Raw genomic sequence first — 19,468 nt, forward strand, 5'->3', positions numbered from 1 at the left:
TAATATAGTGGTATTTTTTTTAATTATCTGTTCCTAACAATGTTTACTGTGAAACAGAGTGTCACTTGGTCTGTCCTTTCTGATTATCTTTCTGTCGTTCCCTTTTGAGCATACAAACACGCATAGAAATCATTCTTCCTTTTCATCGTACCTCTATATTGACTAAAGCTTCTCCTCCAAAAATTAGAATGGGACATATCGATAACTACGCGATTAGCCCATCAATACATACAATTTCATTTGATTGGGTTTGTGTGTGTTTTTGCTTTGTAGCTCGGCAAATATTTGCTTTGACCTCTGAAAAATTGGGTTCATGTGACAAAGACGTACTGCTTACTTCCTGAAGCTCAGCATAATTCAATAAAATGTCTCTATTCCTTTATTGCTGTCATACTACCAGAAATGTATTTCATAATTTTCCTTTTCATTACCTGATTAATAATTAATTTTATTGTGTGGTTGATGATTCAAAACGGGGGTGGAACAGCAGTTTTACAGCTTTGGCAAATCATTGACAAAGAAGCTGTGCTTATAATGGGGCAGGTCGATTATTTTCCCCCACTCGATCATTTGAAGGATTAATGCATCACTATCACGTTGCTGAAACACCACAAATTGAGGCAAAATCAAATGTAACTAGACTAAGTGCAATTTCTGAAGAAATTGCGTTGGAATGCTGAAAGCGGAATGCTAAGAGTTTGAATGTATGTGTAATGCTTATGAAGTAAATTGAGAGATAAATTATGAAATTATGACTTCCTGGTTACTGGGCAATGGGCTTTACCAACTGTGCCACCAAGCAGTATCAGACACCTGGTAATGATGATAAGTTATATGTATAGAAGTGACACTTAGAAAAAGTTCAGTGTCTGTCCCACTGAAAATGAATGGGGAAAAGTTGATATTTAACATTAAATTGTGTGAGTACTGTAAGTAATGTGGAATCAGGCGATTAATACCCCGGAAGGCGAGAATTTTTTAAGTAAGTTGAAATTTGAACGGCGTAAATTGGAAGTATTATGTGGGAGTTATTACGCGGCAAAAAAGTGTGGAGAATAAAAATCACAATAACATATGTGGGAATGCTTCAGCATTCTCACAATGATCTCGTGATTAAACAGCCCACATGCACATCCAAACATGACGAGTTTGTCCACCTAGAGGTTTTTCATAGCACGAGACCTTGATTGCCCCCCCAAAAGTGTGCTCTTATTTAAATTCTACTAATAACTCACTACTGTGTGGAAAAAAAGAATGCTGTAGGGAAAATGGATCAAAGGGCTGCAGTTAACATGCTGTAATTACAATTGTTGAAAGGTTAGAATTCAAACAAAATGACTCCGGTGTTGGAGTTTATCTGTAGCAATGGAGCATGGAAAGACATTTGAATTGTACAACAGGGCAAGTTTAGCTAAACACTAATACAATGGTGTACATTCTCTACAAGTGAGAAAAGTCTGACACCTCCAGTGCGTTAAATGTATCATTGCCACATTCAAAATGAAATGCGTTCGTATAACACCCTCTCACACATTTAGCATAATATATTTTTGAGAGCCTATTTTATATTGACAGTTAATTTCGGTTAACCTAATATAAGTCATTTTGATCTTGCTATTAACAGTTTTTTTCCCCTTTCTAAAGCTATACCACTAGGATAGTGATACCATTTTGAGCAATACTTATAGCACTCAGCATTTGTTAGTGCTAGAATTTATGAAAGGTTAGCATGAGCAGAAATAGCTGCAATTGATTCCCCGGGCAAACAGATGTGAAAGCCGATGTACCAATCTGACACACCCAGGAATGTGTCTGTCAAATGAGCAAAATTACCATGCACTTAAATTTCTGGGATAAATAGATGCAAATACATTTTGAAGCACGCACAATCCGACTTGTCAAATCTGATACTAATTTGATCTTTAAATACCGCACTCAGGCCAGGTTAAAATATGTATGTTTGGTGGTCTCCCACCACTTTTCCACTTGTTGCCAATGGCGCAGACAATCTGTAAGAATGACTGAATGTGTAATTTAGTGCCTGTTGTGATCTTATTAAATCAAGCCCTTGGGGTGCAAACTTTTGAAATCATGTGCAACACGTGGGCAACAATGTGGACAGGGTCAGTGTGAACATGCAATTTAACACTCGCTATTTGGGATCTAAGGTAAACCAGGCATAAAGTGTTTATTCAGTAGTTTTGAGTCCTTATTACATCTGTTACATTTGCATTTGATTATGCAACTGAAATAATCCATATGGACCCTGAGATTCTTTGAATCTCTGACCGAAAACATTGGAAAAATGTGTATTATTTTGCAATACTATATAACACTGCTTAAAGGCATTTTTTCTGGACTTACTTTATCACCCTGACTCACCCCGCTTTGTCTTTCGTGTTAAGTATATGAGAGATGTGAGATACTCTAGCGTTGGATGTGTAATGCACATCACAGCTATGCTTGTATAGTGTTCAGAATTGAATGTAAACATTGACAGAAATTATCTTTGTTGTTTTACAGGAAGATCTTCTCATGACCCCATGGAACAAAACTTACTAGTGATGCTGTTTTGGCTCCTGGTGCTGCTCTGCAGCTCTGCTGAAGGCAGCATTCTGTACCGTGTCCAGGAGGAGCAACCTCCCAACACCCTTATTGGTAGTCTGGCCGCAGACCAGGGGCTGCCGGACTCGGGTCATCTATACAAGCTGGAGGTTGGTGCCCCTTATCTACGTGTTGATGGAAAAACTGGAGATATTTTTACCACTGAGATCCCCATCGACAGAGAGACACTGAGAGACTGCCGGTTGCTTGTTAGGGGTAAGCCCTGCTACCTGGAATTTGAAGTATCTGTCACAGATCTGATACAGAATCAGAGCCCGAGACTCATTGAAGGACGCATCGAGGTGCAGGATATCAACGACAACACCCCTCAGTTCCCTTCTTCTGTGCTGACCATATCCGTCCCTGAAAACACGATCATGGGTGCACTGTTCTCCATACCTTTAGCAACCGACAGAGACACAGATAGGAATGGGGTGAGTGATTACGCCCTGACAGCGGGACAAGATGCAGCAACACTGTTTGGTTTACAAGTGGCGGATGACAGGGGTGGCAAGCTCCCACAGCTTATTGTTCTGGGCAACCTTGATCGCGAGTTAAAGGATTCCTATGACCTTACCATCAAGGCAGTGGATGGAGGAAACCCACAGCGCTACAGCAGTGCTTTGCTGCGAGTGGTCGTCACCGACGCCAATGACAATTCACCAAAGTTTGAAAAATTAACTTATGAGGCAGAAGTGTTGGAGAATAGTCCAGTGGGGCATTCTGTGCTGCAGGTAAGACTAAATAATATTTTATATAAAACTATTTTACTACATATGGTTTCATTCTTTGATTGCCAGAACAAATAATGATTGTTTATTGGCACATATTGGCATATAATTCACATATGTTAAGTGTAATTTCTACTGTTGTTTATGTTGTTGTTGTAGGTCAAAGCAAATGACTCTGACATGGGCCCTAACGGAGAAATTGAATACACACTTCATCAAGCAGGCGACCCCGTGCCAAAACTTTTACGAATTGATCGATCCACTGGTATCATCTATGTCAAAGGACCACTGGACCGAGAGGAGATTGACAGCTTGTCCTTCTATGTGGTAGCAAGGGACAAAGGTCCACAACCAAAGAGCTCAAAGACCTTTATTACTATTGAAGTGACTGACCAAAATGACAATCCCCCAGCTGTGGAGATAAGGGGAATTGGCCTTGTGACCCACACTGAAGGAGTAGCTAACATTTCAGAAGACATGCCGGTGGGTACAGCGGTTGCTTTGGTGCAAGTATCAGACAAGGATGAGGGAGAGAATGCTGTGGTCACGTGTGTGGTTGCAGGGGATGTGCCCTTCCAGCTTCGCCCTATCAGTGACTCATCCAGTGACAACAAGAGGAAGTACTTCCTCCAAACCACCACACCCCTCGACTATGAAAGGGTGAAAGATTATCGAGTGGAGATAGTGGCTGTAGATTCTGGAAATCCAGCACTCTCTGGTACCAACTCACTGAAGGTACAGGTAACTGATGTGAATGATAATTCTCCAGTGTTCTCCCCAACCTTGTTTGAGGTAGATTTTGCTGAAGAAAACCAACCTGGAGAAAAGGTTTTGGATGTTATAGCTTCAGATGCAGACAGTGGCACAAATGCAGACCTTCTCTACAACATTGTGGCAGACACATCCATCAAGGGTCTCTTTGAGATTGATCCAAATACGGGAGAAGTCAGAGCCCGGAACCCACTTGATCGTGAGCACAAAGAACACTATGAGTTCAGGGTCACCGCAGCTGATAAAGGGTCACCTGTCCATAAAGGAACAGCAAGTGTTGTAATAAAAGTCCTTGACCGCAATGACAATGACCCCAAATTCATGCTAAGTGGCTACAGCTTCTCAGTTTTAGAAAACATGCCTCCCCTCAGCCCAGTTGGCATGGTAACAGTCATGGATGTTGATAAAGGTGAAAATGCTCAAGTTCACCTCTCTGTTGAGTCAGATGGTGGGAAATTTGTTGTTCAAAATGGAACTGGCACCATTCTATCTAGCATATCTTTTGACAGAGAAAAAGAGAGTAGCTACACTTTCCGTCTAAAAGCAGTGGATGGAGGACAACCGCCTCGGTCGTCTTATGTGGGCGTTACCATCAATGTACTGGATGAAAATGACAATGATCCCGTCGTGACAAAGCCCTCCAACTCTTCCTTCAGGCTTTTATCACCCCTTGCTTCCCCTGATAGCCATGTGGAAATGGTAGAAGCTGAAGATTTGGACAGCGGGCCCAATGCAGAACTGATCTTCAGCATTTCAGGCGGCAACCCTTACCAGTTATTTCGCATCTCACCGTCCAGTGGAGAGATTACTCTAGCAAAGGAGATGGCCCCAAAATATGGTGGACTACATCGCCTGGTAGTAAAAGTGAGTGACAGAGGGAAGCCTGCACGTCACGCCACTGCCTTGGTCCATATCTATGTCAATGAGACCATTTCAAATGTCAGCTTAGTTGAGGCTCTAGTTGGACACAGTCTTTACACTCCTCTAGACAGGGATATTGCTGGTGATCCTGACAATGGCTTTGCTGCACAACGGAGCAACATTTTGTTCGGAAGCCTTGCTGGGGTAGCAGGTGTTGTCATGCTTATCTTGGTGGTGGTGTTTATTCGACACCGCATCCAAAGAGAAACAAAGAGTGGATACCAACCCGGCAAGAAGGAAACAAAGGACTTGTATGCACCCAAACAGGCACCAAAAAACGCCAAAGGAAAACGATGCAGGAAAGGAAAACCTCAGAAATCTCCAAAGCCACTAGGGGAGGAAGAGGAGGTCAGCCTCCAAAAAAGCCTCAAGTTCAACCTTGATGCAGTCAATGATAGCCCAAGGATACATCTGCCCCTGACTTACTCACCAGAAAGCCCTGATATAGGTCGGCACTACCGCTCCAACTCCCCGTTGCCCTCCATTCAGCTGCAGGCCCAGTCTCCCTCAGGCTCGCAAAAACATCAGGCAGTCCAGGACCTTCCAGCTACCAATACCTTTGTCGGGACTGGAGGAGATGACAACTCTACTGGGTCCGACCAATACTCTGATTACAGCTACAAGACCAGTCAACCCAAGTACAACAAACAGGTAAGGTTGAACAGTCTTGATGCACTGCGACAGAAATAGATGGTTGCGCTTCTGAAAAGCATAGCTACGTTTGTTTTTTTTAAAGAAATGATACATGTAGTTTATTGTTTATAGAGAAATAAAACATTTTGCATTCAAGTAACGCTACTTTCACAATATATCATGTCTTTTTCAAATCATTGACTACCAAGCTAACATTAGAGGCAGACCTTTTAATGCCACATCAGTTTAGTTTTCAATCATGTTGTTGTGACTTTCAGCTATCAGGGGTCACTACAGCGAGTCACTTGTTTGATTTGATTGACTTGGAACCCGCAGTGGCTTCTATTGGGGCACTGGCCACTATTCCGGTAATTCTGGATATGCCTACATTCCGAAAATATATTTTTTTAAAGACTCTAAATCGTAGATAGGAATGGTTAATGGTCAATTAATCCCTTGCTCACAGACTGAATTAAACTGTGAAACAATCTCTCTCTCTCTCTCTCTCTCTCTCTCTCTCTCTCTCTCTCTCTCTCTCTCTCTCTCTCTCTCTCTCTAAAATAAAATAAAATCAAATCCAGTAGTACTGCCATTGAGTGTCCAACACTTCAGTATGATCTCGAGTAGACTGCTCTCTTTGGGTCAAATGCTCATATCTTCCTTGTCCGTTTGCACTTATCTCCACTTATCCGTTTAGTATTTGGAAAAGTGCAAATTACCATGGAAACAGAAATAGACTCAGCTGGTTTACAAAAGGCAAAGTAGTATGATCTTGGGATTTATAGCCTGTGTGTCTCTGGGTTTATGGGCCATTTATGTCGGTGCATACACTCATTGGGCTTCACGGCACAAATTTATAATCCCTCCACCACCACCCCACGGCCACGGCTCAGCTATTGCTGGCTGGGGGCACACATGGACAAGAACAATCGGGGTGGAAGGTGGTCTTGAAGTGTGCACTCCACAGCTAAGATCACCCGCCTGTAAAGTACTGCGTGCCGTTCGTATAAATGTACTAGGCGCACTTTGACTTCCTGCAAGTTTCTTCTTAACATTGTCAAGGAGTCACCTCTCATTGTAGATCTATTGTATTGTTGATTGTAAAGGGAATACGATGAGTGGCTTCGATTGGTGGAAATTAAGTTGCCTCGCCCTCAACTCCGCAAAATGCTCGTTTTCAAAAGTGCCAATCTGCGTGTGTCTAAAACTTGGTCTAACATGCTTCCACAGAGATTTAGCTTACACCGGGTCTACATTTTATGAATTGCTGCTTTTAGTCCTTAAAAAAAAAAAAAAAAAAAAAAACAAGACTCAGATGCTCTGATTTTGTCTATTTATTTTAAATTCATTCAGAATTAACCAAACAACAAATGACGATCAAAATATTTGTTTATCACAAGTCATTATCCTGCATCAATATAGTATGTATGTTACATTTTCCTATAAATAGCATTTATTTATTTATGTATATGCATTGTCCAAAAAAGTTGAATTTTTCTAAATAGTATACTGTATAACTTTATGGAATACTGTACATGCAAAATTGAAATTCTTCTAGGCATTATTCATAAATAAATAAATAAATAAATAGACAAAGCTGACAACAATAGACAATAGACTGCCATGAGTATGAGAAGTAGGATTTTGTTTGTTTGTTTTTAATGAAGACATCAATAGTCCCAGTCTCACTGTAGGCTTGGTTGATACTTTCAGCAGATGCTACCTGACATCTTAGGCGATCACAAGCCTTTGTGGATGGCGTCAGTTAAGCAAACAATCACCACTGTCGCCTTGAATGACAACATGAGGGAACAAAAACCACAGGGTGTGTCTCTGTGCGTAGTTCCAGCATGTAGCGTAAGATGAAACTGCGACGCAGACGTAAGATCTCAGCACTTGACATTACTTTTTTTTTTTCCAATATGATAACACAAAGGACTACGAGAAAATACCCAATGACTGACAGGCTGTAAAACGTCAACAGATGTTGAAGCTCCGTGACATAACTCTACAGATGTTGTTTCATGTACGGCATCTCATCTCACATCAGGAAGAACAGATTGACCAAAATATATAATTAAAGCAGCTGCCAAGTAATGTGACAGCTGTAGCCTGGTGCCCTTTACCTTAATATTAACAATGTTGTTCTTGAGGGTGGCTTTTGTTGTAGCGAATGTGCTATTGTGTCTGATGTGTTGCATTTGCTTGTCACTGTTAAGGTCTGTTACATTTTTTTTTTACAATGGTGTTACTTTAGTCTTTATTTTATGAAATACAGTCCTATACTAGTTTAAAATAAGGTTTTACATATACACTTTAGATTTTATCGAACTAGAACGTTAGTTTACAATCAATACTCCCTTTACACCTAGTCTCAAATGTATTTTGGTTGGTAGCCTTGTGAACAATTTGAGAATGACTGCTCTGGGAAGTGTTCATCCACGATCAAGCCCCCCCAGTATTTGCATGTTAACATTTACGGAAAATATATGGCCATTTGTGTATGAAGAAAAAAAAAAAAGTTTTAGATCCTTGAGAACCCAAAAATGCAAAACACGGAGAGAACAATCGAACAATTTATTTGACAAGAAGTGGAAAAAAAAAAAAAAAGCGCTGGACGAAGCCAGAAGAAAAACAGTTAACAAAAAGACGCTTGCAAAAGCTGCAAGGTGAGAAAGTAACAAAATTACACCCGAGGGCTACAAAACCGCGCTACACGAATAAACAAAACCAAGACACAAAAAGCGCTACACGAATAAACAAAACCAAGACACAAAACGCGCTACACGAAAAACAAAACCAAGACACAAAACGCGCTATGCAAGGCGGAAAACTAAAGGCCACGTAGAAAACAACGTGAATAGCAAACTCTCAAGCGTAAAGCTGAGGAAACAAAAAAACTACGGAGCAGAAACGGCTCAACGCAAGAATAACAAACACTCGAGCAAAAAGCTGAGGAAATAACAGAAAACTATGAATCAAAAGGACTCACGAAACAAACTGGAAACAAGAGACGAGGCTATCGGTTTAACAAATTCACACGAGGTCAGAATAATGCATAAGGCGAAGACGTAGCAAGGTCAACACTCCGACGAGGAGCGTCGGCAGTCACAGTCCTTATGAAGGCTTGATTGAGGATGGGAAACAGGTGTGCCGCAGGAGGACACGCCCCATCCCTCAATCAGAGGCTAATAGAAAAAAAAAAAAAAAACACACAACCTGAGAGCACCATCACGACAGAGTCTAACTTTCAAAAAATGGGAGCAAAAACAAAACTGTTGTGTTTATATTTTTCTTCAGTGTAATTTTCATTGCTTTAGTTAAACCCAATTTTGTACGGAATTAGACAATTGCAACACTGGGAAAATTATGTATCGCCTCAGACATGCTGCCTACAAATATGGTCGGAGTTGTGATAATAAATGTAACTGCTTTGCAGCAAATAGAGGAAAGAAATGAGAAATAAGTCATTTTACGTAAATATTTACCAATATGATATCCCAAACTCTCAAAATCAATATTTGTCGGATGCCATATATGCATTTACTATTAATAAATGACAAAATTAATATATTTTAATATTTATCTGTAGCCAAGCAAACTGATCCACAAAAATGCAGCATGCAGCCTACTATAGATTGACTGCTGATGTAAGGTGCTGATGTTTGTCTCCATATTGCAATTCTGCATACAGGACATTAAGGTAATATTAATTAAAGTGGGGACACTGGGAATTTTCTTAAGGTCTGGGCAAGGTAAACAACTCTCCATTGTATAGAAGAGTTTTGCCACATACAGAAAATCAGAAGGACGCAAGGGCTACATAATGTTATGAAGAAAAATTGTATTTTGTCCTAAAAATTGTACAAATAATGTATTTGTGCTTTTGCATATTTAGAAAAATTCTACAGTATATAAACCAACTTATTTGTAATATGGCAGCAGGGTTATTAGAGTTTTAGAATTTTTCATTTTAGTTATTTTTTATTAGTTTTCAGGGTGGTTCTGTTAGTTTTTATTAATCATTCTTTAAAAAAATGCTTAGTTTGAGTTTAGTTTGTTTCAGTATTAGTATTATTTTTTTTTTTTGTTTATTTTATTTATTTATTTATTTTTTAATGTGTATTACTTGTGCGCAATATTTAAAAAAACACCATGGGAGCAACGTCATCTGAAGGTGCTTTTCTATTGGCTGCTGCTAGATGACGTCACTTTCAAACTTTCAAACGTCATTATTCCGGTTTATATAAAAATAAATCAGATTTAAAATCATCCCCTAAGTCTCATGCATTAAATTAATTGCCAAAGACTAAAACGAAGGACGTTTGCTATAATTAGAGTTAGTTTTAGTCAGTTTTGTTAACATAAAATGTAGTTTCAGTTTTCGTTTTTTAAAAAGCATTTTTGTTTATATTTTATTTCGGTAACAATATTGCTTTTCGAATTTTAGTTGTAGTTTTTTCATTAGTTTTAGTTAACTAAAATAACCTTTTTTTCGATACCCTCCCTTCTTACTTTGACCATCTCCAAACATTTTTGTTTTGTTTATTTTAATTGAACTGAGTCAAATGCCATTTTTAGCATATGTCGCGGGACACTGAAAAATGGACGGCGGGCCGCAAATGGCCCCCGAGCCGTAGTTTGGTTATGTGTTAATGTGTATGTACAATGCATATTTAACAGTATTGATGATACACTGCACCTCTCTGACAGTGTCGGGTTATTATTAAACTTGGAAAGTTCATTAGTGTGCAGGTGTACCTGATAAATTGTCTGCATGTGATTCATTCAGATGTAATAGCATGAAAGTTTTAGGGATTATTATAAAAATGAACCCGTGATTCATTTTATACGACATTTGTCTAAACCGCACTTCCTTCTTAGTCATCGTGAAAAAATAAATGCCACACGAGGTTATCACACCATTGCCGTGCCGTCATATCCAAAAACAACTGATTTTAACAACCAAGCTGATGGCTAACATCCTCTTATCTTTGCACAACTAGTTTTTCCTCTCGTCACATGCGAGCGTGTGATGTTGTGTGATGGTTGCTGCAGGAACCCGTGACTCACATCAGCAATTGGAAGATGATAATTAGCCCTGTTGGGTCCATGCGCTCGCACCTTTTTTCGCACCCGTCTAATGAGAGTTCCACATTTGTGGTAAAACGTGTGTTCCGTGTGACGTCATTGAAATCAGAAGTCCAAGCGTGGCGTTCCACTTTGGATGTTCATCTAATTTACGTGCTGCGTTCCCTAAAGCCAATCCAGAGGATTCATAGTGCCTTGGAGGGTAAAGAATGAGTGAGCCAGTCTTAATTAATCTGGCCTATTATTAACAAGGGCCATACTTTGTGAACTTTTGGCATTCCTTTAAAAGGGGATTACCGTATTTTCCGCACTATAAGGCGCACCTAAAAGCCTTCGATTTTTTCAAAAGCTGACCATGCGCCTTATAATCCAGTGCGCCTTATACATGGATCAATATTGAGCCGCAACAGGTCTCGCTGTCAAGACGCTATCGGCGACCCTGCACGATCGGTGATGCGCAGAAGATCCCGCCATCTTGGATCGCTAGCTAATACTAATACTTTACCTCAGAGAAAATAATAAAACAGCTGTTTATTCATTTTGGAGTTGTCAGAAATGTGGTTTGTAATCTATTAATAAAGTTTGACTGACCTATCTGACTGTTTTGTTGACATTCCCTTGAGCGCAGCACCATCTAATGGATGCATAACGTAACCCCAGCCTCTACTGTACCGTCTTATATATGGAAAAAGTTTGAAAATATGTCATTCATTGAAGGTGCGCCTTATAATGCGGTGCACCTTATATAAGGAAAAAGTTTGAAAATATGTAATATATTGAAGGTGCGCCTTATAATGAGGTGCGCCTTATAGTGCGGAAAATACGGTATGTCAAATTCGGGCAAAGTAAGTAGAATAGCCAAAAATCACTGTCTTACCTTTATAAAATAACATAAATGAATGCCAATTTAGCTACAAGAAATAATCTTTCTTTGGCCTGCCGAACATTGTGGTGAAAAAATGACATTCCTCACTATATTGTGACAAGGCAAATCTAGGATAACAAAACAGAGGTTTTAAAAGCCAGAATACATTTCTCTTTTTACCTCCTGATTTATTATGTGGACAGTAGAAAAGAAACTAGTCAGTTGAAGCAGTTTACTGAGTTTTCATGCCCCGTTATTCTGAAGTGCGCACTGCCGTTTTTCATTTAATTTCAATAAGAGTTTTTTTTAGTTTTTCATTTCTATTTAAATTTAATCAAGCATTTTACAGCAGGTCGTTGCACAACACAGCAAGGATGATTCTGCCCTCCGTGAGCATCCGGCTCTTAGTGCAGTTTGGCAGAGAGCTAGCAGTTACTTGCAAAGAGACCATCATGACATTTGCTGGCAACATTTGTAATTATTATTATTTTTTATTAATTTGATCGATTCCTTGTTGCAGCCTGAGTTGGCATAGTTAGTAGACGGGGATCATTTATTTGTGACAGACGTCGTTGGCGTGATGTCATCTTCAATGACAACATCCGAAATGACGACGTCGAGGCACAGATATTTCAATCCGCCAAACATTTGTCCCGCCTCTTTTGTTTCACTCAGTAAACAGAAGGCAATGGTTCAAATGCCACCTTAGACTCATTACACTTCAATATTTTAATAATAATAATAATAATAATAATAATAATAATAATAATTACGGTGAGCATTCATCTACAATTGAGCATTTGCAATTTTCACACAATTTATCTTTCAATATCCTTTGTAAGCATTTCACAAGCAATCCACGTGTATATTGGCATTCAGCTTTTGTTAGCATTCAGCTTTCAGCATTCACACACAATTTCTCCAGAAATTGCACATTGTCTCGTTAATGTTTGTTGTTTGTGTGTTTTAATTACTAGTTGTGGATGATTTTTTTTTTTACCTTGTATTTTTTTTCTCCTTCTTCATAAAAAATCCCTTAGTATTTTGCATTGAAACTACTCTGACAATTACAATTTATCTATCAGAAATGTTTCATCCCGACACGCGAAAGAATCCTTGAAAACATTAATTTTTGTAACAGTTGTCAATGCAAGAAAAAATGAGGAAGAACTTTGAATCCATTATTTCATCTCTTTATTGAATCTGGCTTTCAGTAGTTTTCTGACAGTCATGACACAGACGCATATATGCCCACGCAGACACCCACAGCTCTTTGTACTCTACATTTTTTTTTTCAGGAATTCCATCACTCAGAATAGGAAGTCTAAAATCAAAATGTGGATTGTATTTGCTGAAATAATTCGCATTTCCTGTAATTATCTCTGTATTGTTTTATAGATTCAAAATAAGGTACTGAATTTGTGAGGTTCTTTGAAAAAACGGCCATCACTGTACACCAAGGAGTACAATTCTTTGGTTTATGACTGGAGGCAGGTTTCAAATTGCACGTTCAAATTATTTCAATTTGAAAAGATTGCATGTGAAAAACACCCAATCGAAAAGTCGGCAGGCAGGATGGATGAGACGTCAACAACGCAGACGTCAATACTGAGAGAGCGGCTGATGAGTAGCGTTTTGAGTGAATGACTTTTCCAACTTAAAAGTACACAGCGAGCAAGTGATGAAGATGAAGGCGGCAGCAGGTTGACAGGATACAAGCAGTTCAATCAAGAAACAAACAATTGCGGGCAGGAACAAGGAGTATAGAAAGACAAATGTCTGACCCACTTCAAAAATTTAAAGCCGCCCTTTAGTGGCTATCAAATGTTGCGCAAAATACTTACATTAGAAAAAAAAAGTATGTTTCTACCTTATTCCGTTCTTTAGTAATCACCATTTGAAAAGAGGTCATTTGAGTGACATTGAGCGAAAATTGAAAATGAGAAAACAAGCTTTTTGTGACGAAATGCATTTTCTCCACAAAAGTGACTTTGACACTAATATTTTTTTTGTTTAGTGATGCTCTGTGAATTAGATTTAATGTGACAAAGGCTTTTTGATCATTCACGTCATCCTTGAAAAACGTTCGGTTTCATGTTTCATTGTAATTCCGTACACTGGCAGCCCCTTGAAAAGATACACAATGCTGCCATCTGCTGGCCATAGTTGGTGGCTGTTTGTAATTCCACAACCCATTGACCAGGCACTTAGACGTTGCACTGATTTAAAAAAAAAAAAACAAAAAAAAAAAAAAAACACGTTTATGGCGGCATACATCGTGATTTTACTAAACGTTATTAAACGTCTTTGGCGGTCAAAGAGTTAAATTCTACCCAAAAAACAAACGTTAACTTTTTTTTTAGTAGTGTATATGTCCCTGTTAAAACTTTGTCACAGAAAACACATCATTTATTGAATAAGTTCCCAGCTGAATGTCAAAAGAAAAAAAAAATGGTTTGATGTTGTTCACTATAGCAGCTAACTGCTATAATGATTTGGTTGGATGAGCACGGTGTAACATGACCTTGTTGAAGACTGTTAATCTGAACTCACTAATCTTCACCGATGCGACGCAGTGTTTCCAACAAATAACCACCACAACGGTGCTAAATGAGATGAATTTATTTCAGTCTCAATTTAATGCAGCTGCAGCGGACCCAAAATCTTCACATAGCATTGGCAAACATTCTTTGAAGTTGGTGGACAGATGGGCAAGGCGTGCGTTTGAGTCATGCAAGATGATGTCGTCAACTGTGTCTCTGGCTTTTCATGATATAAAAGAGCCCTTGCCTATTATGCAGATGACCGCCTGTTATACTCAGCGTATTTACATTTTCTCACAGCATTTTTAAAAAATTTTTTTTACCCTTCTGCTGATATCTTTATATGAGCTCCCTCCATGACTGCATGGACAGTACGTTAATACATTTCTGTTCCAAATGTTGGATTTGAATATCAATGTCTGGACTTGCTGTTTGAACAAAAGTAGAAGCGAATATATCAAATGCAATTGTTTATTTTTTTTTAATAACAGACTAAAAACATTATTTTCACAGATGTTCTCGAAACACAATGCAAAATAGCATCTGGTACCATTAGGGGTTTTAGTCTCAATACCTCTGAGCCAAAATTTGACCAAACAATGAGTTTTCAGGAGTTTTTTTTTTGTTTTTTTTTTGTGACAATGGAATAATTTAAGTGCAAAATGACAGACACTAAATCATAAATAAACTGTTGCATGTTGAAAAGAGTGGCACTATCGAATTATATATGCATCTACTATTGTGCCCATAAATTGACTTAATTTGACTGACCTATCTGACTGTTTTGTTGACATTCCCTTTAGCGCAGCACCATCTAATGGATGCATAACGTAACCCCAGCCTCTACTGTAGCGCCTTATATATGGAAAAAGTTTTAAAATATGGCATTCATTGAAGGTGCGCCTTATAATGGGTGCGCCTTATAACGCGGTGCGCCTTATATATGGAACAAGTTTTAGAATATGTTATTCATTGAAGGTGCGCCTTATAATGGGTGCGCCTTATAACGCGGTGGGCCTTATATATGGAACAAGTTTTAAAATATGTCATTCATTGAAGGTGCGCCTTATAATGGGTGCGCCTTATAACGCGGTGCGCCTTATATATGGAAAAAGTTTTACACTATGTTGTTCATTGAAGGTGCGCCTTATAATGCGGTGCACCTTATATATGGAAACGTTTTAAAATATGTCATTCATTGGAGGTGCGCCTTATAAAGGGTGTGCCTTATAATGGGTGCGCCTTATAACGCGGTGCGCCTTATATATGGAAAAAGATTTAAAATATGTTATTCATTGAAGGTGCGCCCTATAATGGGTGCGCCTTATAATGGGTGCGCCTTATATATGGAAAAAGTTTTAAAATATGTCATTCATTGAAGGTGCGCCTTATAATGGGTGCGCCGTATAGTGCGGAAAATACGGTACTGTGGAGAGCCATCTGGCTATTGCCAGGTTAGGATATATCGGTAGTTCTTTAAAATTATCTGTCATTATTTTTATTTATTTTATTTAGTTTATCAAAAGTAGTATCAAAACTGGTACTTGGAAATGGTATCGGTGGCTATTCAAGAGTTGAGTTTGAAAAAAAAAATATCACTACATTTTTTTTCACATTTCATGTGCTCTTTTTGTGATTGGCACATGCCAGACTCTCTCCGTTTATGCTAAAAAAAATAAATAAAATGAGCAACTCCTTTAGGTAAAGCTGTGTGAAGGCTCAGCTTTCTGACGGCGTTCCCCTCAGCTGCGATATTATATCACCGCACATCCCAGCCTCCTTACCTTCTGCCAGGCAGATTACTGCTTTTATCAATAAGCAGCTTAGCACCAAAGTGTCCCTCAATAATACGCCATGGTATTTTTCTTCCTCTGGCAGCTTTAATGTCTCCTTAGGTGTCCCCCCCACACACACCTCCCCACCCCCCTGCTATTAGAAATTCTCATAACCTTCCATTTCTGTGTTTTCACTCCCACAACACTTTCCACTTTATTTAACCCTCTCACCGAGAGAACGCACTGATACATTATGTATCCTTCTCTTCAGGTCACATTAGGAACCTAGAAACGGCCCAGGAGGGCCAGAGAGGAGCATCCCCATCAGACATACTGCCCCATTAGAAGTCTGTGCCGCACTATAAAACCCATTAAGGTCCATTAGGGAAGCGTTCTGGTCCACAGACACCTGTAAGGCCAGTCAGCCTCAAAGGTGCACGCTTACAGATGGTATAAAGCATATTTGATTTCTCATTAAAACGCCATGTATTATCTTTATCCCCAACCGTGTGTCAGAAGTAGTTTATCAAAAAAGCGTTTCAGTTTCAGGAAATGCAACCGTTGGGTCATAATCGCTCCAAAAATCGAGGATGCTTGGCGACAGCTCTTTTAACTATAGACTCATTAAATGATGTTTCTCATTAGGAAGGCAGTACATAATGCACAATATCATAAAATGTAAATCAGCGCGAGAAGAATCATTGCGCTTAAAGAGATCCCATCTGAGATTTCACACACCCTTTTATAGTTTGCGAGCATTCTCTTTAGCAAATGCCAGCTCGGTCACCTCCTCTATTGGGAACAAAACTGCATGCAGCTGTGAGGTTTCAGCACCGTGACTGGCGCACTGCTTATTATTGCTTGATGAGCTTGACCCAAATTTTCCACAGACCGACACATTTTCAAAGCGACTTTTAAAAATCTAAACCCTAGATCAGCTAAAGAGTGAAAACCTGGCTTGGCTGCGAATGAGATTTGATGGGCTTTTTTTTTTTTTTTTTCTGGGAGTCTTTTTTTTTTTTTTTTTAATGTCTAGTCTACCGTTGGGATATTTTTCTGACATAAAATGAATAAACATTGTTAGAACAGCTACAAATGTGCATATATTGTTTTGAAGCAATTCAATATGCCTCACGCTGACATCAAAACAGAAGTATTGGATTATTGCCGAACAAAATGAGTTTTTATTAGATCAAGGGGAAAGTTTTTGACAAACTATTCTGCACTAATGACTGTGCGTGTTATGAGTGTGTAGTATTATGTTGTAAAATAAGGGGGAAGCTTGAGTAATGAACATTGTCCTAGTAAATGAAATAATAAACAAATAACAATCTCGACAAAGTATGTAGTAATTTGTTTTTTGAGCTACTAAGTCATTTACCAACTGTCACATCAAAATTCATCTCGGAGACATTGCTTTCAATAAACAAGGCCCCGTTACCAAGCAATAGAGTGACTATAGCGGTGTTATTGACATTTGTTGGAAAATAAAAGATACACACAGTGAATAAATCACCAGCAGGAGAGATTAATGTCAACGTATATGAAGTGATGGCAAAAAGAAATGAAAGTTTATTGAATGAATAGTCCCGCTGTCAAAATGGCAAAGGCGGTTCGGAGAGAAAATACTTCCTCAAAGTTAAGTGAGACTCAAGACGTATGGTATGCTCACAAAGAGACAAACAACTTACTTATATTTGTGAGTAGCATATGTGATAGCATACACTATTGGAAACTGCAGGAGCAGCAAAATACATTTAAAAAAAAAAAATGTATCACACTCGGGTGCAGCAAATGTGGACTTACAAACACACTACAGACAATTCATGTTAATTACACCTGCGTGTACACATTTTCCACGGGGGAACAAACATGCAGAATAATTGCCAGTAGCTTCATGCTTCTTAAGCCAAAGAGCATTTTAAAACCTTTGAGTGGTTTTTACTGAAGGAAGCACCACCGTCGTATCAATTCCATTCCCCTCGTTGGGGTAGACATCCGGCCAATAAAAGCTTTTCTACAACTTTGTCAACATGCTACTGCCGCTGTGAAGAATATATATATATATATATATATATATATATATATATATATATCCTGCCATGCATGTCTTTGGAATGTGGGAGGAGACCAGAGTAACGTATATACACGTATATATATATATATATATATATATATATATATATATATATATATATATATATATATATATATATATATATATATATATATATATATATATAAAGACGTATAAGACGTATTTTTCCTTTTTTTTGTTTTTTTATTTTATGCTAGAGCATACAGAAGTCTTTGATGCAGCCTCTCAGCTGCAAAGAACGGTTGCAGAAATGGTAGTTATTACACAAACGTCCAGCGGGTGGCAGCAGAACAAAGGAGATCAACCAGGGCCATCTAGAAAAAAAGCTCAATTACTTCGAATTTTAAATAGATTTGTGAAAACTGATTAAACTTAGCTCTCTTCTAATGCTAATTGCTGCAAAACGGAAACAGATAGTAACATACTTTTTTTTTCCTGATGAAAGAAGAGACTTTAATCTTTCTTTTAGTAGGTTCCATGCTTTTATAGCAATAGAACACAATATTCTGTGGGCCTTGCAAAATCAGTCAAAATCCAGTAAAACGGCCGGGAGCGAACGGAATTGCTTCTGTGAAAATGGCTGGGAGTGAATGAGTTAAGAAGATATGCTGTATTGATATGGTATGCAATATCACATCCGTTTAGATCACCATCTTTGAAAGGACAAACATTTCACATTCATGTATCCCATAAAAGAAATGCTAGCATCACTCAGGCATGCCATTGGATAGATAATTCACCTTCAGGCTATATGTTGCGACTGCTGCTGGGACATGTATCGGATTAAGCTCAATGAACATGTCCACACAGGCAGACTAAATTGTGTGAGTGCAGAGTGCAGCGTTGCATGGGTTTATCCCCAGTGATGGGAGACAAGGCAGGTGCTGGCAGAGGTTGGAGGATGGAAGATGATGTGAGGATGGAGGCCCGGGTCGTGGGCCAGATCCCGTCCTTGCAGTTATGAAGGAGAAACTAACTGATGTGACAGTGACAAATGAAGCAACTCCAACGTCCCGAACTGCCACTTTTATGCCTCTCAAACTCAAGGAGTCTCTTCCAAACCCACCTACCATTTTCTTCTTGGGCGCTCTCAACCCTTCAAGTCTTCTTTATTCTTACCTACTGAGAGCTTTTCAGCTTTCAGTCCCCACTCTGTGCTACGCATTTTTAACTTTCACTTTGTACATCCTGTGGTGCTCTTTCACATCTCTGCCTTCCACAATCACCCCCTCCTCTCCTCTGTCTTCTCTTTTTGCTTGTGAAGGATTGGAATACCTTGCAGCAGAAGATGAGCCGTGCTGGATACCGTCCAATGAAAATTGTATATTTTTTCCCCATACTCCTGCATGTCATGTTGACATATGAAGCGAAATGAACGGAAAAATATTCCCAGATTTGCAGGATTCTATAATGACTAAATTTCTTACGTTTTTTGT

The 19,468-nt window shown here is 38.9% G+C and overlaps 1 protein-coding gene across 1 annotated transcript in view; it reads left to right on the forward strand.

The window, feature by feature from the left end:
• Window positions 1-19,468, forward strand: part of pcdh1a (protocadherin 1a) — a 109,430-nt gene that overhangs the window by 8,699 nt on the left and 81,263 nt on the right. Inside the window, exons 2-3 of the mRNA XM_077505467.1 lie at window positions 2,524-3,338; window positions 3,495-5,678. Coding sequence (XP_077361593.1) covers window positions 2,544-3,338; window positions 3,495-5,678 — 2,979 coding nt within the window. The 5' untranslated portion in view covers window positions 2,524-2,543. The remainder of the gene's footprint in view (window positions 1-2,523; window positions 3,339-3,494; window positions 5,679-19,468) is intronic.

Source organism: Festucalex cinctus, chromosome 18 (assembly GCF_051991245.1).
Source record: "Festucalex cinctus isolate MCC-2025b chromosome 18, RoL_Fcin_1.0, whole genome shotgun sequence".
NCBI lineage: Eukaryota > Metazoa > Chordata > Actinopteri > Syngnathiformes > Syngnathidae > Festucalex > Festucalex cinctus.